Source organism: Corvus moneduloides, chromosome 16 (genome assembly GCF_009650955.1).
Source record: "Corvus moneduloides isolate bCorMon1 chromosome 16, bCorMon1.pri, whole genome shotgun sequence".
In the NCBI taxonomy this organism is placed as follows: domain Eukaryota; kingdom Metazoa; phylum Chordata; class Aves; order Passeriformes; family Corvidae; genus Corvus; species Corvus moneduloides.
The window spans coordinates 10389349-10415392 of record NC_045491.1 but is presented as its reverse complement, the minus strand read 5'-3'; the positions used below and the strand labels follow the sequence as shown (position 1 = coordinate 10415392).

At 37.4% G+C, this 26044-nt stretch overlaps 1 protein-coding gene across 3 annotated transcripts in view; it reads right to left on the bottom strand.

Annotated features, from left to right (window-relative positions):
- Positions 1-26044, bottom strand: part of SNX29 (sorting nexin 29) — a 114603-nt gene that overhangs the window by 18420 nt on the left and 70139 nt on the right. For 2 of the 3 annotated variants that reach the window (XM_032126444.1, XM_032126443.1), the window contains exon 20: positions 25284-25423. In XM_032126444.1, coding sequence (XP_031982335.1) covers positions 25284-25423 — 140 coding nt within the window. Of the gene's footprint in view, positions 1-385; positions 421-25283; positions 25424-26044 lie in introns of all 3 variants that reach the window. The other variant, XM_032126445.1, reaches the window with a different exon arrangement.

The following is a 26044-nucleotide window of genomic DNA, read 5'->3' as shown; positions in this document are numbered from 1 at the left end:
GGTATCTCAAGTGTGAATTACAAAATGGGCTCTTTCAGAAATGAAAACTAGTAGAACTTTCAATACTTTATGGAAGATTGTAAGTTACAGGATAAAAGCAGATCTCTATGAGTTGCAGTTCAGAAATGGTGGGAAAAGCATTTTGAAGTGATAAAAGTACAAGCAAAATAGACATGAGCTTGGATGATGCTCAATTAACAATCCTCTAATCATGGATGGATGTATCATTACATGATGAAGTACACTGGTAATACATCCCTGAATTCTTCAGTCTCTCCTGACCCACAACAGACTACAATCTTACATGAATGAGCCTTTTGGAAAAGACTCTGAGAAGAAGTACATTAAGTTCAAAAACAAGCAGTAACAGAAAATTCCAGCTTACCTAGGTGATATTCAGGCTATAGACTCCTCGGAAAACTACAGTATAAAGGGATAGCATTGTACTTTTGCCATTCTTTTACAGGACTCCACATGGTTTTTAATTAAACTGCTTACACACACATCAATAAAAATAAAACTAATTTTTGCATTTAGCAACTCAACTAAGCAATAAAATTACACAGCATACAAAGCCAAGCTTATTTTCGTAAGTGAAAAACCCAAACCTTATAATACCGGTCTTCAGAGTGTGATAACAAGTCCAAGAGGGAAAAATTGCTCATCTGCACTTCTGGCCATACTAAACAAACACAGATATATTTTAAAACAATCCCCAAAGTTCTCTCTGCAGTTCCTTTTCCTGCAGTGACCTTCCTCACACAGAGGTGAGACACTCCTGCCAGAGCCACAGGCACACTCAGGCCCCACTGAGGTGTTTTGAGCACCCACATGGGAGAGATGTTAGCACAGCAAAAGCCTTTAACTAGTCCTGGGACTGAGTGGAAAATTCACCTGCAGGCAGCAGAGCACTTCTGCAAGGAAGGGCAGCTGTCCTGCCCTGGCCATTGGCTTTGGAAGTACCGTGCACACACAGCCACTCCCACAACGGTAAGAGAAAAAAACTACAGAAAAGTTATGTTCAATTCAGATGCTAAGCAACAGAAAATAAAGTTTTGTGGGTTTTTTTTTAATGGCAGAGTATTTAACTGGTCTAAGTTTCTAAGCAGAAAACTCTGAAATAGCTTTATTGAAAATAATAAAGGATTTTCCTAAATCAAGATTTACCACATTCCTATTACAGTATTTAGTCTTCCAAGGTAACTATGAAGTCCTTTGTGTGAAAAAATGCATAAAATACTTGTGGCATACATCCTCCTCTTTTTCAATAACCAGATTAACAAGTTAGATCTTTAGTTCCTTGTTTGTCTTGTCACGAAAATAAAAAGTCTAAAAATTAGTTTAGCCTACGTTATTAATTCGTGGTAGCCAAGGATAATTGGACTTCCAACCATGGCCCTATGATTTCTGATTCTGAAACTCAGCAATGCTATCTAAGTTGCTGTAGAGAATTCTGATCATGTGAATCCAATTTCAGCTGTGCTCATTACCATGGATTTCTTTTAGTAACATGAATATTATTACTCATAATTTTTATACTATTTATAAAATTGAGCAATGCAGTGTTGATACTGTAATGCTTGTAAAAGAGAGCATGTGGCATTGGCTTCAGAGGGTTGTGATTTTGTTTTAAGATATGTATTTTTCAGAAAATGTAAACGTAAAATAATCTAAATATCAAATATAAAATGGAAAAAATTTAAATGTTCGCCTCATTGGGCTTTGCTCAATCTAAAATAGGTTAATTCACCAGCACGATGGCCAGTGCTGACAGAGCTTTGGCTTTCTGAGGCACACGGAGCTTCCTGGCAGGTACAAGGTGCTTTACCTTGCAGAAGAGAGCATGAGTTAAGCGCAATTACTGTAATTTGGTGATTGCTTTACAGAAAGCACATTTTAATGCACAAGCTCCTCCTGCTGGCATGTCCCCAAAACGACATCAGTGCCAGCCCATGGAGCAAAGCTATTCAGAGGGAAAAGGGCAAAAGGGGCAGAAGGAGTTCCCCTAAAATGAAGAGAGATGAATTAATACCAGTCTGCCTTACCAGGCACGGCTGAGGTAATCAGGTCATTTAGGGTAATTACATGAACACCAACGTCTGTGAGCAAAGGACAGAAATTGCAAATAATTCTGCTAATGTAAATGATGCTACTCCACAACATGATATGTCTAATAACTAAATTAGAGGTTAATTTATCTTAAATGTCTTAGCTAATTTTTATAATGATAATCTAAGACACATCATTATCTAATGCAGGTTTACAGAAATCAATGTATATCTGAGGAATTACATCTTCATGCATTCAGCATGAAATGAGAACTGGAGCTGAAATTTAATTGATCAACTTCCATGGAAACAGATGTTCTATGGGGGAAGAAGTTTCAAGTATTAAAAAGGAGTCATAAATTTAAGTCTTTCAGCCCCTTTTCATCCTCCTTTTTTCCAAACCTGATGGGAGAACCAGCCATCTCACTTGCCTGCTTCAGCTCTGGCTTTTTTATCAAAATGACCAACCCCCCAAAACATACAGTAATCAAGTAGGAGGAAAAGATTCCTCTCCCATCTCTTCTGTCTCCTGTTATTAGATTTAATAATTTAGCTGTGGCCTTGAGGTTGAATGATACCTATAAAGTCTCTGGCACAAAACAAGACACTTCTAGAATGTACTGACAGTTCAACTGGTCAAATATTCCATGAACTCTTGGGCAGTGGCATGAAGACCTTAAAATGATCCTGTCTGTATTTCTGGCAAATGCACATGAAGGTGGAATTGAGACAAATCTATTTTTGCCACCCTGTGTTTGGGATGGAGAAGAAAGAATACGCCATTACCTACAAGGTTTGCAATTCCTCTCATTTGTCACATTCAGTAAAAATAGTCCCTAGGTTAGTTGGGGGGGGGGGGGGGAGGGGGGGCTGAGTTAGGGTTCACCTATAGTTGATGGTTTTACTCAGATTAAGATACAAATTTTAAAGCAGGGAGTAGCTGTGCTGCAGTAACTCTCCCAGCCCAGCTGCCCCAAGTCCCTGAGGTAAGTAAGCACTTACTCTAAGCCTACACCTTTCCCTGTTTGGCTTTAATACAACATTCTGCTTTTCATTCTATTGCCTTCTGAACCACAGAAGCCTGAGCAGCGTCCAATTTTCTAGGCAGAGCCTGGCAGGCAGAGAGGCTTGCCAAGCACTGCCCTGTTCAGCAGTGGAATGTCCACGTATTAAAGGCTCAAGTTCTTTTCTACATTCTCACCTTGGCCCATTCTGAAGAAAAAAGCAACCTGATGAGGCAATCAATTCCTCCTTCCCACCGGGTCATTGTTTAGCTTTTAAGCATTCCTGATTGATCTGCCCAGCGTTTGTTTGGCAAATGATTCAGTTTCATTGATTTTGTCTTGGTGTCAAGTTCTGCCTGAGGTGCCTCTATAGAAAATAGCTTAAAATAACCGGTCCTTTTCATCAGCTGCTGGTTTATTCATACCTTTGATTTATTGCTCTTCCTGTATCCAAATGTAAACTGTATTTTGTGGGGTTTTCTTTACATACTCAGCATATGGAACTGCAGTATTCTCTTGGCTGATGTTGTGAGCGTTTACATGAAGAAATTTATTTCCCAGCTCACTGCCTATTCTTCAGGATAAAATTAGAGAGAGAAGTTTCTGATAAAAATAGTATAACATGTCTGCAATTGGAAATAATTTTGTATCAGGCAGAGATCAGAGAACAGAAGTAATAAGCACATCTTGGGAGTGTAGCAAAGCTCAGGATCAGGCATTTCATGTATCTATCTATAGATCTATCTCACATGTAAATGCTTCTCTGGAGACATTCTAGTTTCACTTGAGTTATATTAAACACACCTTATGAAAAAAGGCATTTGCTTTCAGATAAATTTGGTGACTTTTGCCAGCTTCTTGTGTTATTAATACTTTGTTAGTCATTATATTAATCTAATTCTGGTTATAACCTCAATGTTTAATGTGGTGCTCAGGCAGGCAGCTCCTCAAAACGGTACTGTTAAGCAATGCCCAGACTATATCAGGAGATCCTTATTAGACAATTGAGAACTAATTCTGACTTGACAGTGCAACATATCTCAGCACCTTCTGCCAATTAAAATCAGGTAAGACACCTCTTTAGTGGCATTATTAACTAAGATTCTGAATTCACCAATTTCACATACTGTAGTAACTCCTGCTTTGCAGTCAGCTGGGTAAAATCCTTGTTTCCAGTTGTTGTAGTGTAAAAATAATTAGAGACACATTTCCTGCCACTGATCCCAATTTTGTAGAAATTAAAATATAATTATTAATGAGAAACTGTGATCTCCATTTGTTAATATAAATGTCTGATTTGGATGTTTAAAGAGTCAGTTATTAACAGAAGAAATAGAAAGAGAATCCCTCTATAGTACACTCTGACACTGAAAATCCTGTAGAGCAAAGTTGTCAGGTTACAAACTGAATAATCATTTCCCATCAAGATTAGATCTGAAATGAAATTTCAAGAAATGAAAAGCATTAATTCTGATATTCTGTCCAACCATTTGGTTAATGTACAGCTCCTTCTACTTCCACATACACACTTCTAGACCCATGATGTATTTGATCTCTTCTTGCAGTGAAATAATGACACATAATCGTGTTTCCATTTGTTATAATTCAAAGTACCCTGACTTGAACATTCACATGCTGTAATTCAGTTTCCATAACAGCATGAAGACTTTCTTCATCAACATCTGCATTGTTATTTGAATTTTTCTGTAAACCATGACACTGTACATAACTCTGATGACACAATGTTTTTTCCCCACTAACTTCACTTTGAAGTTGGCATAACAAGATGGTTACTGTATCTAATAGTTATATAACTGAATAATATCTATGTTATACATTCACTCAGGAAATTCTCAGAACCCTGCAAAGGTGACCTTTCATCAGTTTCCATCTAAGCAATACTTATACTTAATATTCTCATTCCTTGGCTTTCTCCTGCACAATGACCTCTGTGTTTGGGAATGGTTACTGTCCATGTGATGCCCCAGACAGAATAACAGAATGCACGAACACTGTGCTCTGGCAAACAATCCCTGCACAGCTAACTAGGAAGACAGAAATCACCAAACACAGAATTACATGTATTTATAATTTATATATCTTGTTTTTGTATTCCTGTGCTCAGTTGAAAGGCAGGAAGTTTGGCTATTCCCTATCATTTACCTGATCCTGAGCTCACTAAAGCACTGAGATTAACGGCAATAGAAAACTTGGTTCATATTCCTGCTTTACTTTACCATGTCAGACTTTCAGCCTTCAACTCCACCTAATTTCACCACCTGGGAAAGGCAGCACAGTTACCAGTCTCCTGTTTTTCCATGGGCTCGGGAGCAAACAGCTCCTGGTGCTTCAGCTCTGAGCTGGGCAATGGCCCTGGTGCAGTGAGCTGGCTGCTGTGTCCCTGCTGAGGGGCTCTGTCCCCTCCATGCTCCCTGACTCTTCTTTGATCCAATATTTGGAATATTTGCCCCAAAGCACTGCCATGTGCAGCTTTCAGTGAGTTTAAAAATCTCCAAGGGAATAATGAAACTTAGCTCTCTTTGCTTTGAGTTTTGCCAGTAAACTGCCGTCATAAAAACCAACCTGCACAAGCAATTACCATCATTATTTTATTTTTAAGAACAAGCCCCTTCTTTTAAAATTACCATAGAAGCCAATGGAATGAGAGAGAAAAGTTGTAACCAAAACATGTTGTTTTGATCTTCCAAGGAAGTGCTTGAGTTTTAATTGCTCCATCAAGTTAAGAGGTATCAGCTGCTTCTCTCAAGTATCTTCATTTCTCATGAAGATTACACATGATATTAACATGTGCAAAAGGCACGAGAGAGCTGATGGGACCATTCTCAGGGTCAGATCCAGATTTGAATCAATGTCACATTCAAAATAACAGCTATGAATATAAAAAAAATGAACAAACTTAAAAACTGCTCCTAGAATTATAATCACAACTTTTCTAAAAAATATGGTGGCAGTGATAATGTGAAGAACACTGCTCTACAGCAATCACTCTTTCTGGGTTTTAGTTTTTAAATACTATGGGCATTGTATTGCACTTCAACTGTAAGCTTGATACAAACAGTGATCCATGACCTAAAAACCTCAAAAATATAGGCCATAATCTCAACCCCTGGGAGCTTTTAAACTGTTCTTCATTTTAGTCCATTATTTAGTTTTCCTAAGACAAAAAAGAAATTTCCACTGAGTTGGATAAGCTCGTAGAAAATAGTAGATCTGCACCTGGCAACATAATCACAGGGAGAGGGTTGAGACTTGGCATAGTGGAATTAGAGCTGTACTCTCTAAATAAACAAAAGTAATCAAGATGGGGAAATATGTAAATAAATGAGTACCATCAACAGAATAACAAGGGAAATGCTGACTTTGTTCTTGGTAATGGAGACAGGGACTAATGTTTACATTTAATCCAAGACAGAAAAGGAAGCTCATGGAAGAATGACATTGCCTGGTAAATGACTGAGGGAGCCAACTTGGGATGCAACAATCTTGATGGATTAGACAGAAACTAAACAAGCATCAGGCTGGCCAGCAAAAAGATGACCACAGTAATCAGCAACCAAAATAACATTTTCTGTTTAATCATATTTTAATTATTTTCTCTGTAAAAAAAGAAAATGTCCATGATAAATGCAGATCATCCTTTTTTTTCTCTCTGACTCCAAATTAGGTTAACAGGCAGCAAAATCTGCTACTGACTCCAGCGGGAGTTCAATGCACGGTGCATTGCTGGCCAGGAGCTCCTGAAATTTGGGGTCAGCTCTCCAGGTATCATCAGAGTCTTTAAAAAGTATATCATCTTGGTCCATCTATAACTCAGAACTTTGCCAATGAGTTCAAAATAAAAATAAAACAGATTTGCAATAAGCTTGCTCCTGTGCCAGAATATTAGAGAAGAATCAATTCAGGACACCAGTGAGCAGCCGTGACTCTCCCACTGCTGGCAGCCACTGCAGTGTAGCTCCAGGGCTGGAGTGACATTCCTGGCAGCTAGGAGCTGCTGAGCCTTCTCAGTTCTCAGCTCCTGGAGAAGCCTGTAAATGGCTACTGCTGCCCAAAGAATCTGCTTCTGGAGGCCAGCTGAGTTTTGTCCCACAAGGAAGCTATCACAAGATCACAGGATCACAAGACAGGCACTTTCTTCATTTACCTATGAAATCCCCTTCTTGTTTCTTTGAGTTTTGTGGCTTTTGGCCACATGAAGATTTTGCTGTTAGGAAGAACAGTCAACTTTGATAGAGGACATTTTATGGCTCCAAGTAAACTTTGAACTAAATAGTAAATCCCTGTCCCTGGTTCAGAAGCTCACTGAAGCACCCGTGTGCAGAGGTCAGTATCACACGTGCACATGTACGGTACCAGAAGGCTGTGAGATCATGCAGAATTTTATCTTTGTTGGGGTAGTTCTGCTTTGCCAGCAGGAGAACAGCCTTAGCAGACAGGAGGTGAAGCGTGTGCCTGCAGTTCCCCCTGCAGTGGTGCTGTGCTGGCCTGAGAAGCAGGGAGGAGAGGCTGTTTGTGCCCTGCTCAGGTTACACACAGAACCTGACTGCAGTGACAGCTCCACAGGCAGACAGGAAGCCTTTTCATCTTATCCCTGCCATGTACTTAGAAATGCTGGGCACTGGATTTTCTTGGAGCCTTGAGGATTTAGATGCATTTTGACTCTGCTGTAGCACTAGCAGTAAAAATATGATAAAATATTCAGTCTGCCTGACAATGCAAACCAACCCCATTTTCTTTCCCTTTGGTCATACCTGGCTATTCTCAATAGCTGATGCTTTAGGATTTATTTCTTTTAATATGTAGGAGTCTTCTACTGAAAGATTTCTAACAGACTCAGACATTTAGAGCTGTTCAGTGTATATATATGATTTACCAGATTTACTGTACTAAGACTAATAAATTAAATCTCTTACAAAAAATTAATTTATGAGTTCTTAAGAATAAAATTTGAGAAACAAGATTCCAGAGGCCAGATACACGTGGAATAGCAAGAAATGGGCTCTGCTGTTTGCAAGGCCCATATTTCTAACTTTCAGACCTAAAGATTAACAGGTCTCTTTCTACCACATATCATAACTTTTACTAAACTCTTAAGTGTAATTGTATTACACTTCTAAAATATTAATCTAAAAATAAACCTTCATACTGCTGTTGATATAATCAAACTGTGGAGCACTATGTAATTAATACATAAAGATCTGAAGAAAAATTACTCTGGTCTGCTCTTGGAGGTGGTGACCCCAGCCACCCCAGTACCAATCCTTCCTGGAATTTTTGTTTAAAATCGGGTTATTTGAGCAAGAGTAAACTGAAGAAGCTTGTTTAGCTATAAAGCAGATCTGTATTATGTGCAGCTATTCTGACTCCATCCTCACAGACCAGCAGGGCCTGATGTCAGACCAATGCTGTAAATATGCAACGTTCTCCTGGGTGTTGTCCCGGGGTGAGGGCCATGCAGGAACAGGGAGTGGAAGCATGGAGAGGATGAGTATCTGTGCCATCCCTGCTGCTGCACACCAACCAGCACTGGGTGAGGAAGCTGCCTCTGTTATTTCTGCACAGACCTCAAGAGTTCAGGTCATTTGGCATTTCTGAACTGACATTTGGCCTAATTTGTACCTACAGAGGATGTATTTGGAGAAGTCTGAAGCAGTCTAAAGTAAAAAAAAAATCACCCTAAATCACTTCCTTTACTCATTGGTTAATGATGTGAAGGGCTATGGCAGGGAAGAAAGCCTGCAGAGTATGAATTTTTGTTATTAATAGACAAGTACCTATAATTACACCAAGTTATTCTACGATAATTCAGCTAACTGTTCATGGATTCTGCTACCACCACAGCAGTGCCGAACATATTAAAAATACACCACAAAAATAGAACCCAAAAAGCAACAGAATTGAATGGATTATGTTTATAGCTGGCAGATAAGCAAAACCAAGGAACAAAGCTTCTGTAGGATGTTTTGAATTTCAGTGATGGCCTGTAGCTAATTCCTGCTGTTTTCACATGAGAAACTGATGGCTGCTGCAATATTTTTCAGTACAAGTTCAAATGAGGAAAAGAAATAACCCACCTCCTTTTGAAAAACCGTGCAGTTGGGCATAAACAAACTTGTTATGGTCTGGATTAAAGCCAAATACATGCACAAGTACAAAGATACCTCCCTTATGAAGATTATTTGCTTTATGTATTTGAATGGATGCATCCATTTTTCCATTACTGTCAGTGTTGCACAGAAAGGAGTATGAATAAGCACTGGAAGACTGCAATATAAGATGTATAAACAGATTGTTCTAAACCACAGTTTCATGAGTATTCCTTACTGCTTCATATGCTAAGATGAAGGAATAAAGTTTATTTTCCATCTCTCAGCATAGCTTTTTTCATTCCTCAAAGTCTCTTCTACTGAGGAAAAGTAATTAAACTTAATCTTTGGTTTTACTCCCAGTGAAATAAGCATTATAGTATTTTGTTGCAATACTCTAAATCTAACAGTTACATTAATAGATAAAAAAATAATGTTGTTTCATTAGCAAATTATTTTTTTAAAAACCATTCTACTAATTCTGCCATTCAAGCAATTATGTAAAATTTACATATGGGAATACATTTGCACACACTCATTCTGATTTAAAGAACAATGTATTTTCCATAATTATTCCCCTTTTTTCCCCTCCATAACAGATTTCTCAAGGGTAATTGCACTGAGATATTGAGATTTCAGGGGATCTGGAGCAAACATCATAAACTCATGTCTGAGAGCTCAGCTTGCAATATCTCTGACAATGCATTACAGAAATACACCACACCAAAACTGTTTGCAAATGCCATCCTGTGACAAAAGTGTTTGCAGATGTCACAGAGAACCACCCAATATGAAAAGGGCCCTTGGCTGAATGTAGAGCAGCTCCTTGTGCACCAAGGCCTCATGTGCAGGGTGCAAACACCAGCAGTGTCCCACTGGGACAGGCATCAGGCAGGAATGAAAGCAGGCAGGGACTTACAGGGGCCATTCATTGTTTTTCTGCATCAGATACCTTGAAAAATGCCATTTTCCATTTCACAGAGTATCAGAACGGCAGTTTGGTGATAAGACAATGGGTGTTTGGGAACTGAAGAGAGAACAGTGCTCTATGCCTGACTTGAAGGAGACAGAGCCGGCCTGGTAGGTCATATAAATTAGACCTGGCTTCCCAAACAACAAATCCCCTAAATCCGGTTCTTACTGGAGATGCTGCCTTTGTACATCCAAAGCACATGTGCTGGTCTGGAAGTTCTTCAGTTCTTCCACATTTTAGAAACTCGTAGAAGAAAAGTGATTTTTAGATGGCCTGCATTGTTGGCAAGTATCTCTATTAAGCTTCCCCTATTAATAGAATTCAAGCTGAAAATGGCAAATTGAAGTCCTTCTCTTGAACATACACTCTGAATTTCAGCAACTTGTTTGCACCAGGAGTTATCTCATAAACTCTGTCTGTCAGTTTCATGATTCTATGTAAGATTTTACTAAGTAAAGAATTAAACACTCCAGACGGGGTTTTGTGCAGGTCACATCACCCAGGCCACACTTGTGTAATTTATGTAATATATTTTGCATGCAGATTGGTTAAGTGAGTGAGAAGCCCTTAAGTTCCTTTCAACACATCAAAGAAAATCAGGAGTACAAATAACCTCACTCTTTGTGACAATAGTATGGCTTCAAAAACATCTTTAAGTGCCACAGTTGCATGCTATGCAACTCCTAAATGTATTACAACTACAATATATATGATAAATAAGATATTATTTCGTTTGGTTTCTTTCAGTCCCATTAATCAGTTTCTGTTCATTCTGTGAACATATATTTAAAGAATTAATTCCCTCTTCAGTTGTACATTTCAAATTCTAATCTATAAAAACATCACTAGAAGAGTTGTGGGTTATGAGAACTTGTCCATAGGGGAAGCATCTGCCCATCCCATCTGCCCCAAGCCCTCACGCCATCCCATCTACCTGCACCCTGCTTTCAGCTGGATGGAGAATGGAACTTGGGGAATGTCTCCTCCTTCCAGCACTGTGCCATTCCCACAAGGAGCTCAGATGTGGGATCCAGGCTCGCTGGCTGCAGTGGATCAGCACATCCTCACAGGGAGAGTCCCCAAGGCCTTGTCCCGAGGACCAGGAGAGGAACTTGGGGTTCTGGATCCCCGAGCTCCTGGATCCATCTGCACTCGCACTCTGACTGACCAGATGGCTTCTTACAAAACAACATGTTCACATCAACAGTGCTCAAAACACTTTCTGCTGGAAACTTGTTTTCTGTCAAGGACCTGCAGATGGTTCCCTTCCCCTACCTGTGAGCTCTCCAAAATACATCTCCTGAACTGGCTGTTATGCAATCTTCATATGCTGAGATTTGACTGTGAATATCTAAAGCTGGCAATTTTCTTAAAATAAGCTCCAGAAAGAGAAACTTAACAAGCAATTATAGATCAGCTAGTTTAAATGCAGCTGTAGAATAAATATTACAAACTGTTTTGTAGGATTTAGTAGGCCAAAAAGTAAGCTTTAAAAATCACAATTTCATTACAGGGAACTCATGTAGGTTTGGGCAAGGCCAAGAAATAGGCTCAAGAAGGACAGATTTTGTGAAAAGAACATTACACAGCTCCATCAGAGGTATCTGTGGGGTGTGCACAGGACAGTGAGGTACCTGAGCGAGTCCTGAACAATCATGCAGTAAATGGCTCTTATCATCCACATGTCCCATTATGCATTCATTCCAGTCACTATAGAGGCAATTTAGTGTACTCTCATCTGCTCAGCTTAAAAAATTACACTGAGAAGAAAATTATCTTCACATCAAATATTCACTTTGATTTCTTTTTTTTTTTTTGCCAGTCTGGCGCTCTTTGATGACTTGGATGCTACATAAAAATATGCATTAGGATGCAACGTAATTCTATATATTTGTGGGCTTTTTATATTGAAAATTATGTGCCCAGTTGTATTAATATTTGGGGCTTTGATTGAAAAGGGACAAAAAGACACAGCTTTGGTAGTTCCAAGTATGAGAGCTCCCACACAGTGGAAGGTAGACATGGTCATACAGCAAGTACATGGAGGTATCTGCACTTGCTTACACTCCCAGCATTTTAGCACATCTCAACTATTGATTCACTGAGTTGCAAACTCCTCTGTGCTCTCCTCCTCTGAAAAAGTCAATTCCAGCAGAATAATGGAGCAAATTGTTACAGACAGAGAGGATAACTAGGAAATAAGGTGTCCAGACAGATGTAGTCCCCTTGACTAGGAAAAGTAGGATAACACAGAGAAAATAAAACTTTTTCATTACATTAGGTGTGTTATTGAAGCAACGTTTTAAAAAGAATTCTACTCAGACAATCATGCCAGAAACTGATTTACATAGTAAAAAGAAATAACTAAACAATTGCAAAGATAGTAAAAAGAAATAATTAGACTTAGATAGTAAAAAGAAATAATATCAATTGCAAAGATAGTAAAAAGAAATAATTAAAAAGAAATAATTACAAATTATGTAATTCTGTTAATGAACAAAAAAAAATTTGAATCTTTGATAAGTACTATTATTTGAAGGCAAGAAGTGAAATGTCCTGTTATATTTCTTAGCTATCCAAGTAGAAATATGTTCTATGTGCTTACTAGAAAAGTTTTTATCAATCTTGTAGAGATGTTACACTCTTTCAAATGTGAAAATTTCGATGTCAATGTTTTACAGTTGTCAGTAATCAGGTGCAGGCTATGAGTTTAATGGAGAGCAGGTTTATAGACATTGGTTTGTATTTTACTGTTTTCATGGTTACACTTTGCAATTCTTGATTCATCATTTTGCATGAGAACTAAAACATACATTTGTTTTATCCAAGATTTAAGTACAACACCATGGCATTGCTTCTGGAGACAAACACAGCACAAAGAGCCCATTAACCCAGCACAGAGCTGCTGAACAGAGAATCCAGAATGCACCTATCCCAGCTCTCAGTGAGATGGAATTTCACAGAGACAGACTGGGAAGTGGGGCTGCCAAGCAGGCTGAGCTCTGGGCAGGCCTGGCTGAGCTGGGCTTTATCCCAGACTGAGCAGCACCCACAGCTAAAGGCAAAGCCACAATGAGCCCGAGGTGCCACTGTGCTCCGAGCCAACCACAGCCCTGCCCAAACAGGGTCCCCTGTCCCCTCGGGGTTGGGTCTCCAAGGCACATGGATCTTGTTCCTATATTCCATAGAGTTCATACCTTAGGCCTGAAGAATGAGCACAGTAAACTGACACAGATGATATCACAAATATCTGCATTTTAAATATTATTAAAAGTGCCACCTAGATTTAATTTTGTGAGTATTTGCATATGCCCCACACATGCACATTTCATACTTTCATATATCCACTTACAGTATCCTGGTACCAATGAACAGTGACAGCAGAGCTTTAGAACTGCACAAAGAAATTGTTTCCTACTAAGGAAATACGAATTCTAGAGTTTCAGGATGAGTAGAGTACATACACTGCTGAATGGAGAGGACCAACATATAAATTACTTTAGAATCTACTAAATGTTTACATGAGCAAAAATTGATTTTAAAGTATGTAGACAATGAAGTTGAAGATAGATGATGATTGCTTGTGCATTTTCCAAGTTTCCAGCACTTAAAAAAAAATCATCCTGAATTATGCTGAATTATACTTCACAAAAATATATTCAGGGAATGAAAAGGAGACAATGGGAGCTTACAGAGCGGAGGATTAAAGGATGAGGCAGTTTCATTGAAGCACACAGAGAACAGGTCCACTGAATGCCCACCAAGCTGGTCAGACAACTAAAGCAGAGGGATCTCCTCTTGCCAGGCATTTACTTTGCTCTGTACATGGAGTAACACCTGAATGCAGAATGTTCATTGCACCAGACCTTCTCACCCCAAGATCCTACATGGAGTTGAATCTTTACACACAGTAAGAATGTTCTAAAATACCAGAATCACCCATGCATGTTTTTTCAAGGCTTGTTTTCAGAAGGCAAAATACCTTCTACACAGTGTTTAAATAAAAATTCTGTGCCTATGGTGAACACCTTTCATTGCTAGTTCAGCTACCGTTGCCATTTCAAAAAATGAAAGAAAATCCCAATACACTTCTAATGAAATGGCTTCTTCTGTGTGTGCATAAAATGCAGTAAAGAAAAATAAATCCTGTGTAAGTGTTCTTCACATTCCTTTCTACCATTTTCCCTTTTTCACCTCATTTTAATGTACATTCTCTTCAATCAGTCCAAACTGTCTCATTCACTCTCTTGCTGCTATTACATTTTACAGCACTCATCTACTCTTACTCCATTTATTCTTGTATTCCCTACCTTCTCCAGTTTTCTTTCTATAATAATGCACATTGACAGCCACAACACTGTCGCTCACTAAACCCCAGCTATTGTTTGCTCCTGTTCATGCCCAATTCTCTCAACAAACTCCTGTGCTAAGTTGATTCTACATAGGTGAGTCAAACCTCTGTTGTCCAGAAATCATCATTCCCACATGTCCCCATGTAAACCAATTCCCTACACCATTAACATCAAGTTATCTCTTTCAAATCAATTCACCCGTTTCATATTTCAGTTTGCCCTCATTTCACATTTCCTTTATTACAATATAGGCCTCAAGTCCCTGTTGACTCACTCTGGTTTTCAGCCACCCAGACCACAATCGCAGGGTGACACTGGACTGCCCAAGCTCAGTGAGCAAATCTTACTCAGTATTTGACAAATTTTTATTCTATTGCTCTACCTTCCCAAATATAGTTTGTGAAAAATTCCAGTATTTTCAGTACACTCCTCCTGGCGGAAAACCTCACTTGAAAGTTCTTACTGAACAAGTCACTCATTAAAAGAATGACTCCAGTGAACAACTACAGACTGCTGCAATCTGGACTTTTCTGGTTTTATGCACTGCTGTTAAATTAATTTAAACTAACACTTTGACACTGTGCTGTGCACTCTAACATGTAATGATAATGACATCTTCTTGGGTTTAATTCTATTCCTGCATGTCACTTACTCTATATATTAACCAGTGCTGATAATCAGAAGGGAAAAAAGTGAGAATATTGGTAGAAAACTACAATGCTTACAAGAAAGGTGCAGTAATTCTATATTTGAATGTCAGGTACAGCTGTCATACAGCTCGTCTGACAAGAACATCTTTATTCTTTTATTCACTTAGGAAAACCACACCACACTACAAAGAAAAGGTCTCAAGATGGCTGTCAACATTGCTGAAAACAAAAAAAAATGTAAACTGATTGTTCCATACCTTATCCCACAGTAAAGTGGGATATGCTATCAAGAATGAGGACAAGACTTTGAAGTCCTGCACACTTAACTATATTAGCATTTCTAGCATTCCACTTTTCATAGCCCCGATGCAAAAATTTGCTCCAGATCCAAAAATGGCATAAGGAGCTTTAAAAAAATAGTGGATCCATTGTTTATGAGTTAGGTATGGACAAAATAGAAGCAGGATTCCTGTGTGTGTTTAAAATGAGAAATAGTTTCTGATTTAGCTAACCAAATCCACCTTGGCAAATCCCTGCCAGACATGAGTGTGCAGTAAATATGCTGACAGGAATGGTGTGCCCAACCTCAGAATTAAAAGTTTCTTTCCTGGCTCTAGAGCCCATTTCTTCTACCAATTTCAGAAACACCTGCTCAGTACAGAAATGCCTGAATATATAAAGAATTCACTTTTTAACAAGGGAGTGCATGTGACTTGTAACCAAGGAAACAGGATCACTGCTGTAATGACACAAAACTTTAGCTGGCTCTGTGTTCTTTTATGAGAAAAATCTTAACCTCTTCTTGCACTGCTACAAGTTCAATGTGTTAGAGACACAAACGCCAGAGTTTAGAAACCCTGTCTATCGCTAAGGACTTGCTGAGTTTGTTGGCAAGCAGCAAAGGAGTAAGGAAGAAGGATGCTGAGAATCACAACTCGTCCCTCTGAATGATCTTTCATTACAAAGCCTGTTGTTAACTCAGATGAAAAAGGATGGAAGGTGATGATAGAATTCATGCAGCCCAATGAAAAACAAAAGCCATTCAAAAGCATCCTGATCCAGCCAGTTCCTTGCACAAGACAGATGGGAATCGAACATCACAAAATGCACAGCGCAGTTAAAAGCTCCTTTTGTACAGCACTGAAGTTTGCTGTAACATTGACCATGGCTGTTTTCAACATAATCTCTACTTGTTTCGGAGCTTGATAAATTCTGTGGTTATAAAGGAAACCAATATATACCAGTTAGCTACCAGCAGCAACACATAAGGTGCTTTGTAACTGCTGCTGTCCATCTACTTGCTTTCTATTTTTGCCCCATTTTTTCAACCAATGCAATGGAGAGCATTTCCTGTACATTTCTACACATGCAAAAGAAATATCATACCATAGCCTCTCTCTCATTTGTTTCAGTAATTTTAAACATAATTCTTATTTTCTCAAGCAGCATGAAACAAGAGTTTATTCCAAGGCAACTGTAAAGATCACAAGGCCTCAAATGTTTCCAATGGTGGCTGGAGAGTATTCAATCCTTGTACAGTATGCACTAAATTATTCTTCTCTTAAGCACTGTAAAGGTCACTCTGAATATAAAGAAGCATGATAAAAATCTAATTGATGGAAATATGCTCATAAACACCTATTTGTGATGCCTGATGAACAATTCATAGCAATTAACTCAGCAAAGCAAGTCTCACTGTCTTTATTGAGATGATAATTGGTGTAAGTCACACTACTTGAAAGTGAAGTCGATTCTTTTTTTTTAATGGTAAGACTCAACAGTGAGGCATAAATATAATACAGAAATCCCTTCAGCATTATGGAGTTGCTGTATGACACACCAGCTTTACTGAGCATCACACCAAGACAAAAATGAAAAACTCCTTTTCTCTGAGGTGTTTCTGTCCTGGAACACTGCGAAGCTGAGGTGTTTCATTAGGGTGAGCTTAGAGGGACATGTTTCTGTAATAGTTTCACTATTACCCATACCTGCAGCACAAAGTTCTTTCAATTGTACTTCTGAATACTCAAACACTTTTGACTCAGTAGTGCCTTAGAACTGAAAGACTGAGAAAATGCAAGTGAGAGCAAGAAATGGGGAGCAAAAGGAAGAAAACTGGAGTCAAGAGACATAAAAAGATCCTTTTGCCTGAATAAAACTTATTTACATTGGGCACTGCTGGCAAATTTAATAAGACCAACTGCTGGAAGAGAAACAACCTATAGAAATGAAGCTGAGAGAAATAAAGAACTAAAAACACCAAACAGATTTTCTAATCCTTTTTACTTTAACAATTGAGAAGATGGCTAGCAATTACAAAAATAGTTTTAAATATATCAAAACATATATTCTGATTCCAAATTTTCACTTTATTTAATTTTTATCTGACATGTAAAGGATTACAATGTTTTTGCACAAAAGGTGTTTCTTGTTGGTAATTATATATATATATGTGTAAATCATTAGGGACTCTGCAGAATATTCTTCCTGATTTTAAAATGTCATTTAAACTCCAGTGAGCAGTTAGTTGACTGCTAAGGTCCATAAAACTACTAACAGCAGAACCAAGTTGAAATCAGCAAATATCTTAAGTGCTGACGGGTATTTGGAATATAGTTCCATCTACAGCAACTGTCTGAAGCCTGTGAATGCTGCTAATGGTATTGCCATGATAACTGTCCTTCCCAGCTCAGGTCATAGATTTTAGCACCTATTCTGACCATTTAAAAAGACAAACCACTGGTAAGAAATCAAGAAACAACAGAAATTAAGAAATAATTTTGCAAACCTTTGGTCTGAATGAAATCAGAGGATGCAGGACAGCTCTTTACCCTGTGCAGAGGAGCAACAGAGTTGCAATAAGTGCTCCCTGACAGATTTGAATAATCAATGGGAATGTGTGTCAGATTTGATGTCCTATACAAAGCTTTAATTATTTCACAAATCACCTGTCAAAGCCCAGATGTAAAATGAAAACCTACAATCATAACATCTTCATATGTTTGGGTAAAACCAGCCATATAAAGCCAAGTGCATCTAGTAAGCCTAAAGTACCAGTATTATCCATAGTTCCTTACTGTATTCAACCCATCTTGCTTTTAACATGAAGCATCCCATGTCTCTTTCTTCCTGCATTTTCTTGCCCACTTTACCACTGTTTCTATTCCTCCTGATGTATTGTTTTCTTTCTTCTTTTCCCTCTAACATTCATAAACCCTTTCAACTACCCAGAGCAGGGAAAGGAAAAATTTAAGACATTTGAAGAATGCCATGTAATACACATCTTCAATGTCAGTATGTGCAAAAACATAAAACACAATGTAACAGGCAATTCTTGCAGAAGGGAAAGAGATGAAAGTTTGAATTCTCATATACTTTGACCAAACGATTTTTGTCCTACTTCTTCACATTTCACTTAGATCAAAACAAGCATGATGCTTTTTTTAAGTCTGATGTCAAGCATCATAGGTTATGAAAGACTAAAACCAAAACTGTCAGTAACAAAGTGAGGAATGCAGAACCCCAGAATAACAGTGAGACAACTCCATGTTTGTTAAAAACAATCCACTCAAATTCAAGTATTTTAATTCTATCATCAACAAAAATTCCACAAAAGACTTTCACATTTTTGCACTGAAACTTCCTGCATTAACTGAACATGATAATGAAATTGTAGATATCTAAGATATTTTTACTTCAACAATCATCAGTGCTTGGCAACACAGTTCTTCTGAAAGATAAATATTGTGTAATGTCTCCACATTAGACCAATCAATTGACATAGCAATAAATTAGTTCCATTAGCATGTTTCGGGCATTAGAAGGTGCTTTACTAATTAAAAGTCCCATATTTAAGCAAATGCTATTTCCAGTTTGTTAATTTAAATTTTATTCCGGAGTGCTTACTATATTCTATCAGAGTGCTTATTCCTGGTACACAACATACCTGGGATCTGGTAAGGAGATCCTGAAGCCATGCAGTGCCAAGTTGATGACACAGGCTGCCACCTCAGGGGTGCAATCCAGCACAAACCTGGCCACAACACTTTAGGTGCTTTAGCTGAGTGCTGCCATTTATTCTAGTAGAAGGCACAGATATGCTCCCTGACAGCTTTAAGAAGTGCCATGTCATCACCAATGCAGTTTTTGAGAAATCAACTGATTCAAAATTGTATTTAAAACTTCCTTACTTTGCTTCAATATTGTTTTACAGCATTTCAGGGATTGCTTGTTTGTTTTTCATTTTATTGTTTATCTGAAGATGTAATAACAGCAGAACAGTGGCACCTCTATCTTCATATGCAAATATATTCATGTCTGCATTCAAGAATCTTATTTTAAATAATATTCATGTTTCTGTGAGAAGGTTTTGGTTCTGTGCCATATCTGCTGTATATGGACCTATCCCTTATGGGGATGCAGTTACTGAATGAAATATCATTGTTGCATCAATCTGTAGTTAACGTTGAGTCTGAGAAAATGTTTTTATCCTTCTAAAGTATCTCAGAACTAACTTTGAAAGGGTTAATTGTCAATTTCTTTAAAATGAACGCAGAAATACACTTACAGGTACATCACAGTAACTTTCCTAGAAGATTTATTTCATTTCTACATGACAGCAACATTTTAATACTAGCAATGTTATTGTAGAGAAGTTAATATTCTTTTTGCCTCTCATACCTCTAATATACATGTTTAGAAGTTCTCAATGCCACACTGCAACTGAATCAGAGATGAGAAAACTGCCAAATACAAACTAAACCAAAATTCTTCAATTCTTTGAGAACAAACATCTATTCTTCCACAGTATTTTAACTTTGTTGTCTGCAAGACCACAAGCAGATACTTGGCTTTAAACGCTGTTCAGTGCTAAATAAATCTGAGAGTATTCCCAGGATGACATTCCTTTTTTGAGTGGCTGATTGGTTGGCACTGAAATTTGCCTATCTGTCTCTCTCTATCACATTTCTCATAACTTTACCTTCCAGGAGGGTGGAAGTATTTTACAAAATGAGAAAGATGTAGAAATAGTGATTTTTTTTTTATTACAATTTAACTTGGTGACTCAAAGACAACTGACACAAAACACCTAAGAACACAACTTCTGCTATCAAATATACTGCCAGTAATGTCACCCACGGGAAATGAAGACAACATATTTTTTGAAAATTACAATCCTCTAATCATCACGAAGAACTGATGACTCCTTTGGTGTTCAAACACATCCCGCAGACAACAGAACCTGCTGATGATTTACTGAGCAGATTCCCTGCTTTTGTTAAAGCATATATTTGAGCAGCTCCCACAAGAGAATAAATGTCCAGCTTTGCAGCTCAGCAGAACATAAAATTGTTACCTAGGAACTATTGTAGCACGTACCTGTGGCCTAAAATATGAGATAGAAAAGTACTTAGAAGAGCAGTCTGCGAAAATATTCACAAAATTGTGTTTATATCATTCCTGCATGTATTTTAATCCAAACATTTGCACTGCCAATGCAAAGGAACCAACGAAGTGGCACTATTCTTACTGAACAGCTCTGCATAGCTACAAACTGGAGTCCGTGTTGTAGGAGTTTCCCATGCTCAGACTTTGTTTTGCTCACAGGTAACATTGTGTGACCAGCTGTAACTTAGCCAACACTTCTTTGTGTGGGGTGGATATAAAACACAACTCAAGATTATATTCCAGATTTACAGACTATTAGAGGTTGGAAGGCGCCTCCAGAGATAAGTGAATCAATCCCCACAAGGCTGCCCATGGCTGTGTCCTGTCAAATCCAAGCATGGAGCGTCAGCAACCTCTGGGCAAACTGTTAGAGGGTTCCATCACCCTCCCAGTGGAAAAAAAAGGGGGGTTATTATTTTTCTTGCATTTCAGTTTGTCCTTTGCATTTCACTTTGTGCTCATTATGAGGATGATGGAAAGAAAATCTCTTTTTAAAAATGAGGACAATTGAAACAGAAACCAGAGACAGAAAGTTGGACCATCACAGCATTTTAGAGTTTCTTTTCACAACTATTTACTGCTCTTTTAGCTTCTTACATACTTGAAATCATATAACCTATATGTTGATTTATATTGAAAGTCTCAATTATATGGTCCAAAAAATTGTGATTCTTGTTGCCAAAGATCCCTCCTGGTTTCATATGTATATATTTACAAAGAGCTAAGTGTGTGTGATCATTTTTCATATTGATAAAATTGTGATTAAACCACAAGTGTACTTGTTATAACAAGCTTTGTTTATCCATAATGAACCAGTCATAAGTGCAAATAAATGTTCATTTAAGTAAGCATTAGCAGACAGGCCTTCACCAGTTAGCAGATGTAGCAATCTAATTCAGCAGTGCCAATTCTTGATTTAGGTTCTGCTCCACATGGACTGGAAAATTGATCTTGTGATGTCAATTTTATTACTGCAAAGAATTTTTTATTCAGCATGTAAACAGACAAATTAGCAGAGCCAGAATCTATTTTTTACATTAAGACATGAAAGTGGACTATAAAGGAAACTCTTTGACCAATCCTGTGACTGAGCTAATGCCGTATCAAAACTGAAAAAGATACAAACTGAGATTACAAGTGGTGGAGACCGATGAAAGAAAAAATACATTCATGACAGTTCACAGCACAAGGATTCAGAACAAGATTCACGTCCACAAGTAACCACTAGCATTTGATACCATAATGGGAAGAAATGTAGCAAACTCATTCACACTGTTGTACTGTAAACTGTTAGATGAGTTTCAAAATAAAAGCAATTTCTTCCTCTGTAAGAGTAGCAGGCTGTTTCATACAGATCAATTTAAATGTTTTGCCTCGTCAGATCTGTGCCTGATTGTATGGAACCACAGCACTTGGAAAGGAGGAATTCCCAAAGGAACAAACTCACGATAAAAATTTTAGGCAATATTCATTCTGGCATTAAATTAACAGTGGATTCAGTCTTAGAGATATTAATCATATGTTCTGTTCACCATAATCATATTCTAGGACCACAACCAGGTCTTTAAAGTGTTTAATTAAGACTGACCCTGGAATTTCTATCTACAGGATGCATAATCAGACATAAGCTTTATGGGATTTTTCATTTTCACACTGAAGCCTGGTCACTTAATTTTGCAGTGAGAAGAAACCCTTTTAAGATTTTTTTTTATATATTTCATTGCTTCCTAAACAGACAGATCTAATGCTCTGGAGATTTTTTATGCATATCAAGACTGTAATTTTTTCCCCTACACTGAAATATCACTACTCTCTATTGCACAGTCCTAGGACTAATACCTCAATGTTTTGCAAATACTCTTTCATTGATAAAGATGCAACCAAGTGTACATACATTTGTGCTACAGAGGAAAAATTAAATATATCAGAATTTTTGCGTGTATTTACAGTGTTTTATAGTAAAATATTATTAAACTTAACAGAACAGAAGAATTGAAGGTACAGTACAAAGGTTACAACTGATGAATGCAATACACAATTCACAGACTCCAAGATATTTAAGGTCTCCTGTTGATGAAGCTCAAAATCCATTATGGAAGGATAATACTGGAGAAGTTGGCAATCTGAAGTGGAACTGAAATGCATTTTCTTTCAGATGCTTTTTAAATCACCAACAGTGCCAGGTCATGACTCTCAAATAATAAAGGCCATAGAGAGTTCAAATGATAGCCTAGAAATGATGGCACTTTCAGACACTGATAGAAGGAGCACATTCTAGAAAAGTTCTTTTTATTAATTTAATGCTGCTGCTTTAGCTGCAGAAGAGTCTGATATGTCAGTAGTAAAATGCATTAAAAAGCTATTTTGTCTGCTGCTGTCTGTGAGGAATATAGTTATTTTGCTCAACAGCTGAATTTTTCCAGAATCTCACTAGTATTCCCAGAGAGAACTATCTACTCTAGCCAAGAGAGAAAGCTGATACATCTGTTATATAACAAAAAGTTCTCAGGAAATAATTCACAGGTACATATATGAACAGAATCTCTTTGCCATAATGTCCAGATATCACAGAACATTCCAGTCCATTGTCTCATGCAATGTGTTAAGAGTTATGAAATTGCCAAATGCAAAAAAAACCCCTCTAAAAATAAGCAGATTTTTTGCCACCTGTGGCACACCCAAAGCAGGGTTAGCACCAGTGCAGTGCATCACAGTGCTGTTTAGGAACAGATCATAAATGGTGTTGGCCAATTTCCTTCAGCAAATCTCTCTCCTTAGAGATAACTGCATTATTTTGTATCACAATGCTTTACTAACTAAATTGTACCCATTGAATATTGGAACTTAAACATGCTGTCTTCTCAATAAAACTTTGCTCTTTCTGAAATTAACTGAATCTCTCCCTACATTACATTTATTAGAAGAAATAGAGTTGGAGGGTTTTATGAGAGGGAAATGGTGTTCACTCAGACTTGTGCAGCAGTGGTATGTGATTTTAATCTTGTCCTGTGCAGGTCCCCATACTTGGCACTTCTTTTAAGAAACAAAAAAGATGAGATTTAAATTCTACTTACATCCTTAGAAAAGAAATATTATTAAGTATCAGAAAGCAATTGTTTAGGGCTGAGGTATAAGATGAAGCTTTTTCTCCCCTCCTGTTTTTGACATAAGTGGCCAGGAGATTATAAATACACTACTCTTGAAATATCATTTCTCAAAGTAGAACCAAAAAATATTGTAATAAATTACGTCTGTAACAACAGTGTATTAAGATTAAAAAAAAAAAAAAAAACCACAGGAAAAGGAGTATAATTGCATTTACAACTAAATTTTACAATTGCAAATGTATTTTGTATTTGCCTCCCTCTTCTTTAAAAAACAAAACCAAAGTAACATAAAGGATAACTTCTTTAAAATGACTCAACAAAAAGCAACACATGGGCCCCTCAACTGGAACTTTAAACCATTTCCATCTTTACAGCCCTAAGTCAAATTCTCCAACAGTAAGTTCTTAGGGAGCAAAAGGCAAGTCTCTGAAGAAGTTTGTCCCCACAAACATCACTTCACCATTTATAACACCATCATCAAAACGTCTCATCAAATTGATTTCAAATCCACAGAAAAATTGGAAATTCATGAATGCCACAAAATGCATCTTGGCATTCTTCCACTCATCTATTACATTTTCTAATAAATAGAGCTTTCTTGAAATGCAATTTCAACTTGAAAATCTGACACACTCTGCAAAAGACCAGGCAATAATACAACTAAATATGTGTGCTGCTATGAAATATATTCATTTGAAATTGGTCTTGAAGCTGCAAACGAATCTATCTGTGGATTCACAGACGTGGATGCACAATCCCTGTGCAGAGACTTGTGGACAGCAAATTTAACATGAGGACTGACTGTAAATGAGTTCTCAATCTATCCATAATTTGTCCAGGTATGGTACTGAAAAACCATTCCAGTGAAAAATTACTAGTGAAAGAAACAACAGAACTTTCAAAAACCAGTTTTCATTAATACTATTTCTTAAATAATTTAAAATATCATTTACAAATACATAAAGAATGAAGTTTAAAGGAGAAAGGGACAGTTTTACCAGATTATATCCCTTGTAGGATGGTATGTCAAAGGGTTTGAGATGCTTAACAGGCAACTGTTCAATTATTTCTGAACATATTCAACTTTAACATAATGAAACCAAAACATGCATCAGCAAACTGCAAAACTCACCTAGACAGAGTTCAACAGCTTGGCTTTTTTATTTGGTTAGTGAGGACCCTAACAGTGCTCTACCGTCACCCCCCAAAATAAATATTAAAAAACAATACAAAGCCCACACAAGCAAAAACAAAACAAAACTAAAAAAGACCAAATAAAACAAATTGAAAACACCTAATGTTTGAAGAGCATGTATAGATGCAGATTTTGAAGTCACTTAGGTATTTCTGAAAGCTTTACACTGTGATTTTCATTCAAAGTCACCCTTTAAATAAACAAAAAAATACTCTATATGTCATAAATTCCTAAATATAACAAAAGCATCTGCAATCTGAACAGGAGCCTTCTATTAAAAAAAAACCAAAAAACCAAAACAAAATATTTTAAAGATTTTGGAGATGCTGGCATTATATTTTAAATTAATCTGTGATGAAAAAACCTTAATATTTTCTTGAGTACTTGATGGATACTTACACAAAAAAGGGCATCAGCTGAATAAGTGTCTCTTTTTTGGGATTGGCTGTGAATTCTGGCACAGTTTGAATAATTTTGTTCATTACATTCCTTAGGTAATTTTGTAGCTGCTTGCGTCTCTCTTCTACAAACTTTGCATCCTAAAAATAGAGAGGCAAAAATATAAATTGCACAAAGAACATGTCTCTCAACTTTATAATGTAACTAAACAGTCCTAGTAAGCATAAAAATCAGTATTTTGATGATCTCTGTTGTTATGGCTATATAAATACGTTGGCAATATGCAAAACCCCCTTGACTCTGTCCTTAGAGATAAAGGAAAATCATGAATCCTAATAAAACCTGTTTTACAAAAACATCCACTGACAGGATGCCAGATCCTCTCCCTGGCAGAATCTGTCTTTTCTGGACCATAAACCACTGCAATCTGAGAGAGGCAGAGCAAAACAGCAGCACAGAGGCTGTGGCAAAACAATTTATGCAATTTTTTTGAAATCCAGAATTACCAGTCTTTGCAGGAGGAAATGCTGACTTACTCCCCCAATGTCGCCCCAGTTCATACTTTTCAGCTCTTGGGTACACAAACTCCACAACGGATGAGTCCAGCATTTTTCTGTTATTAAATTATTATTTTGATTATGTCTTCATATAGTAGATTTTTTTTAAAGCATTATATCAAAACTCTCATTAAAATGTTTTACTGAAGTTTCTGTAGCATTTCAGATCCAGGATTTTATACTATGTTGGCTCAAATAAGACGA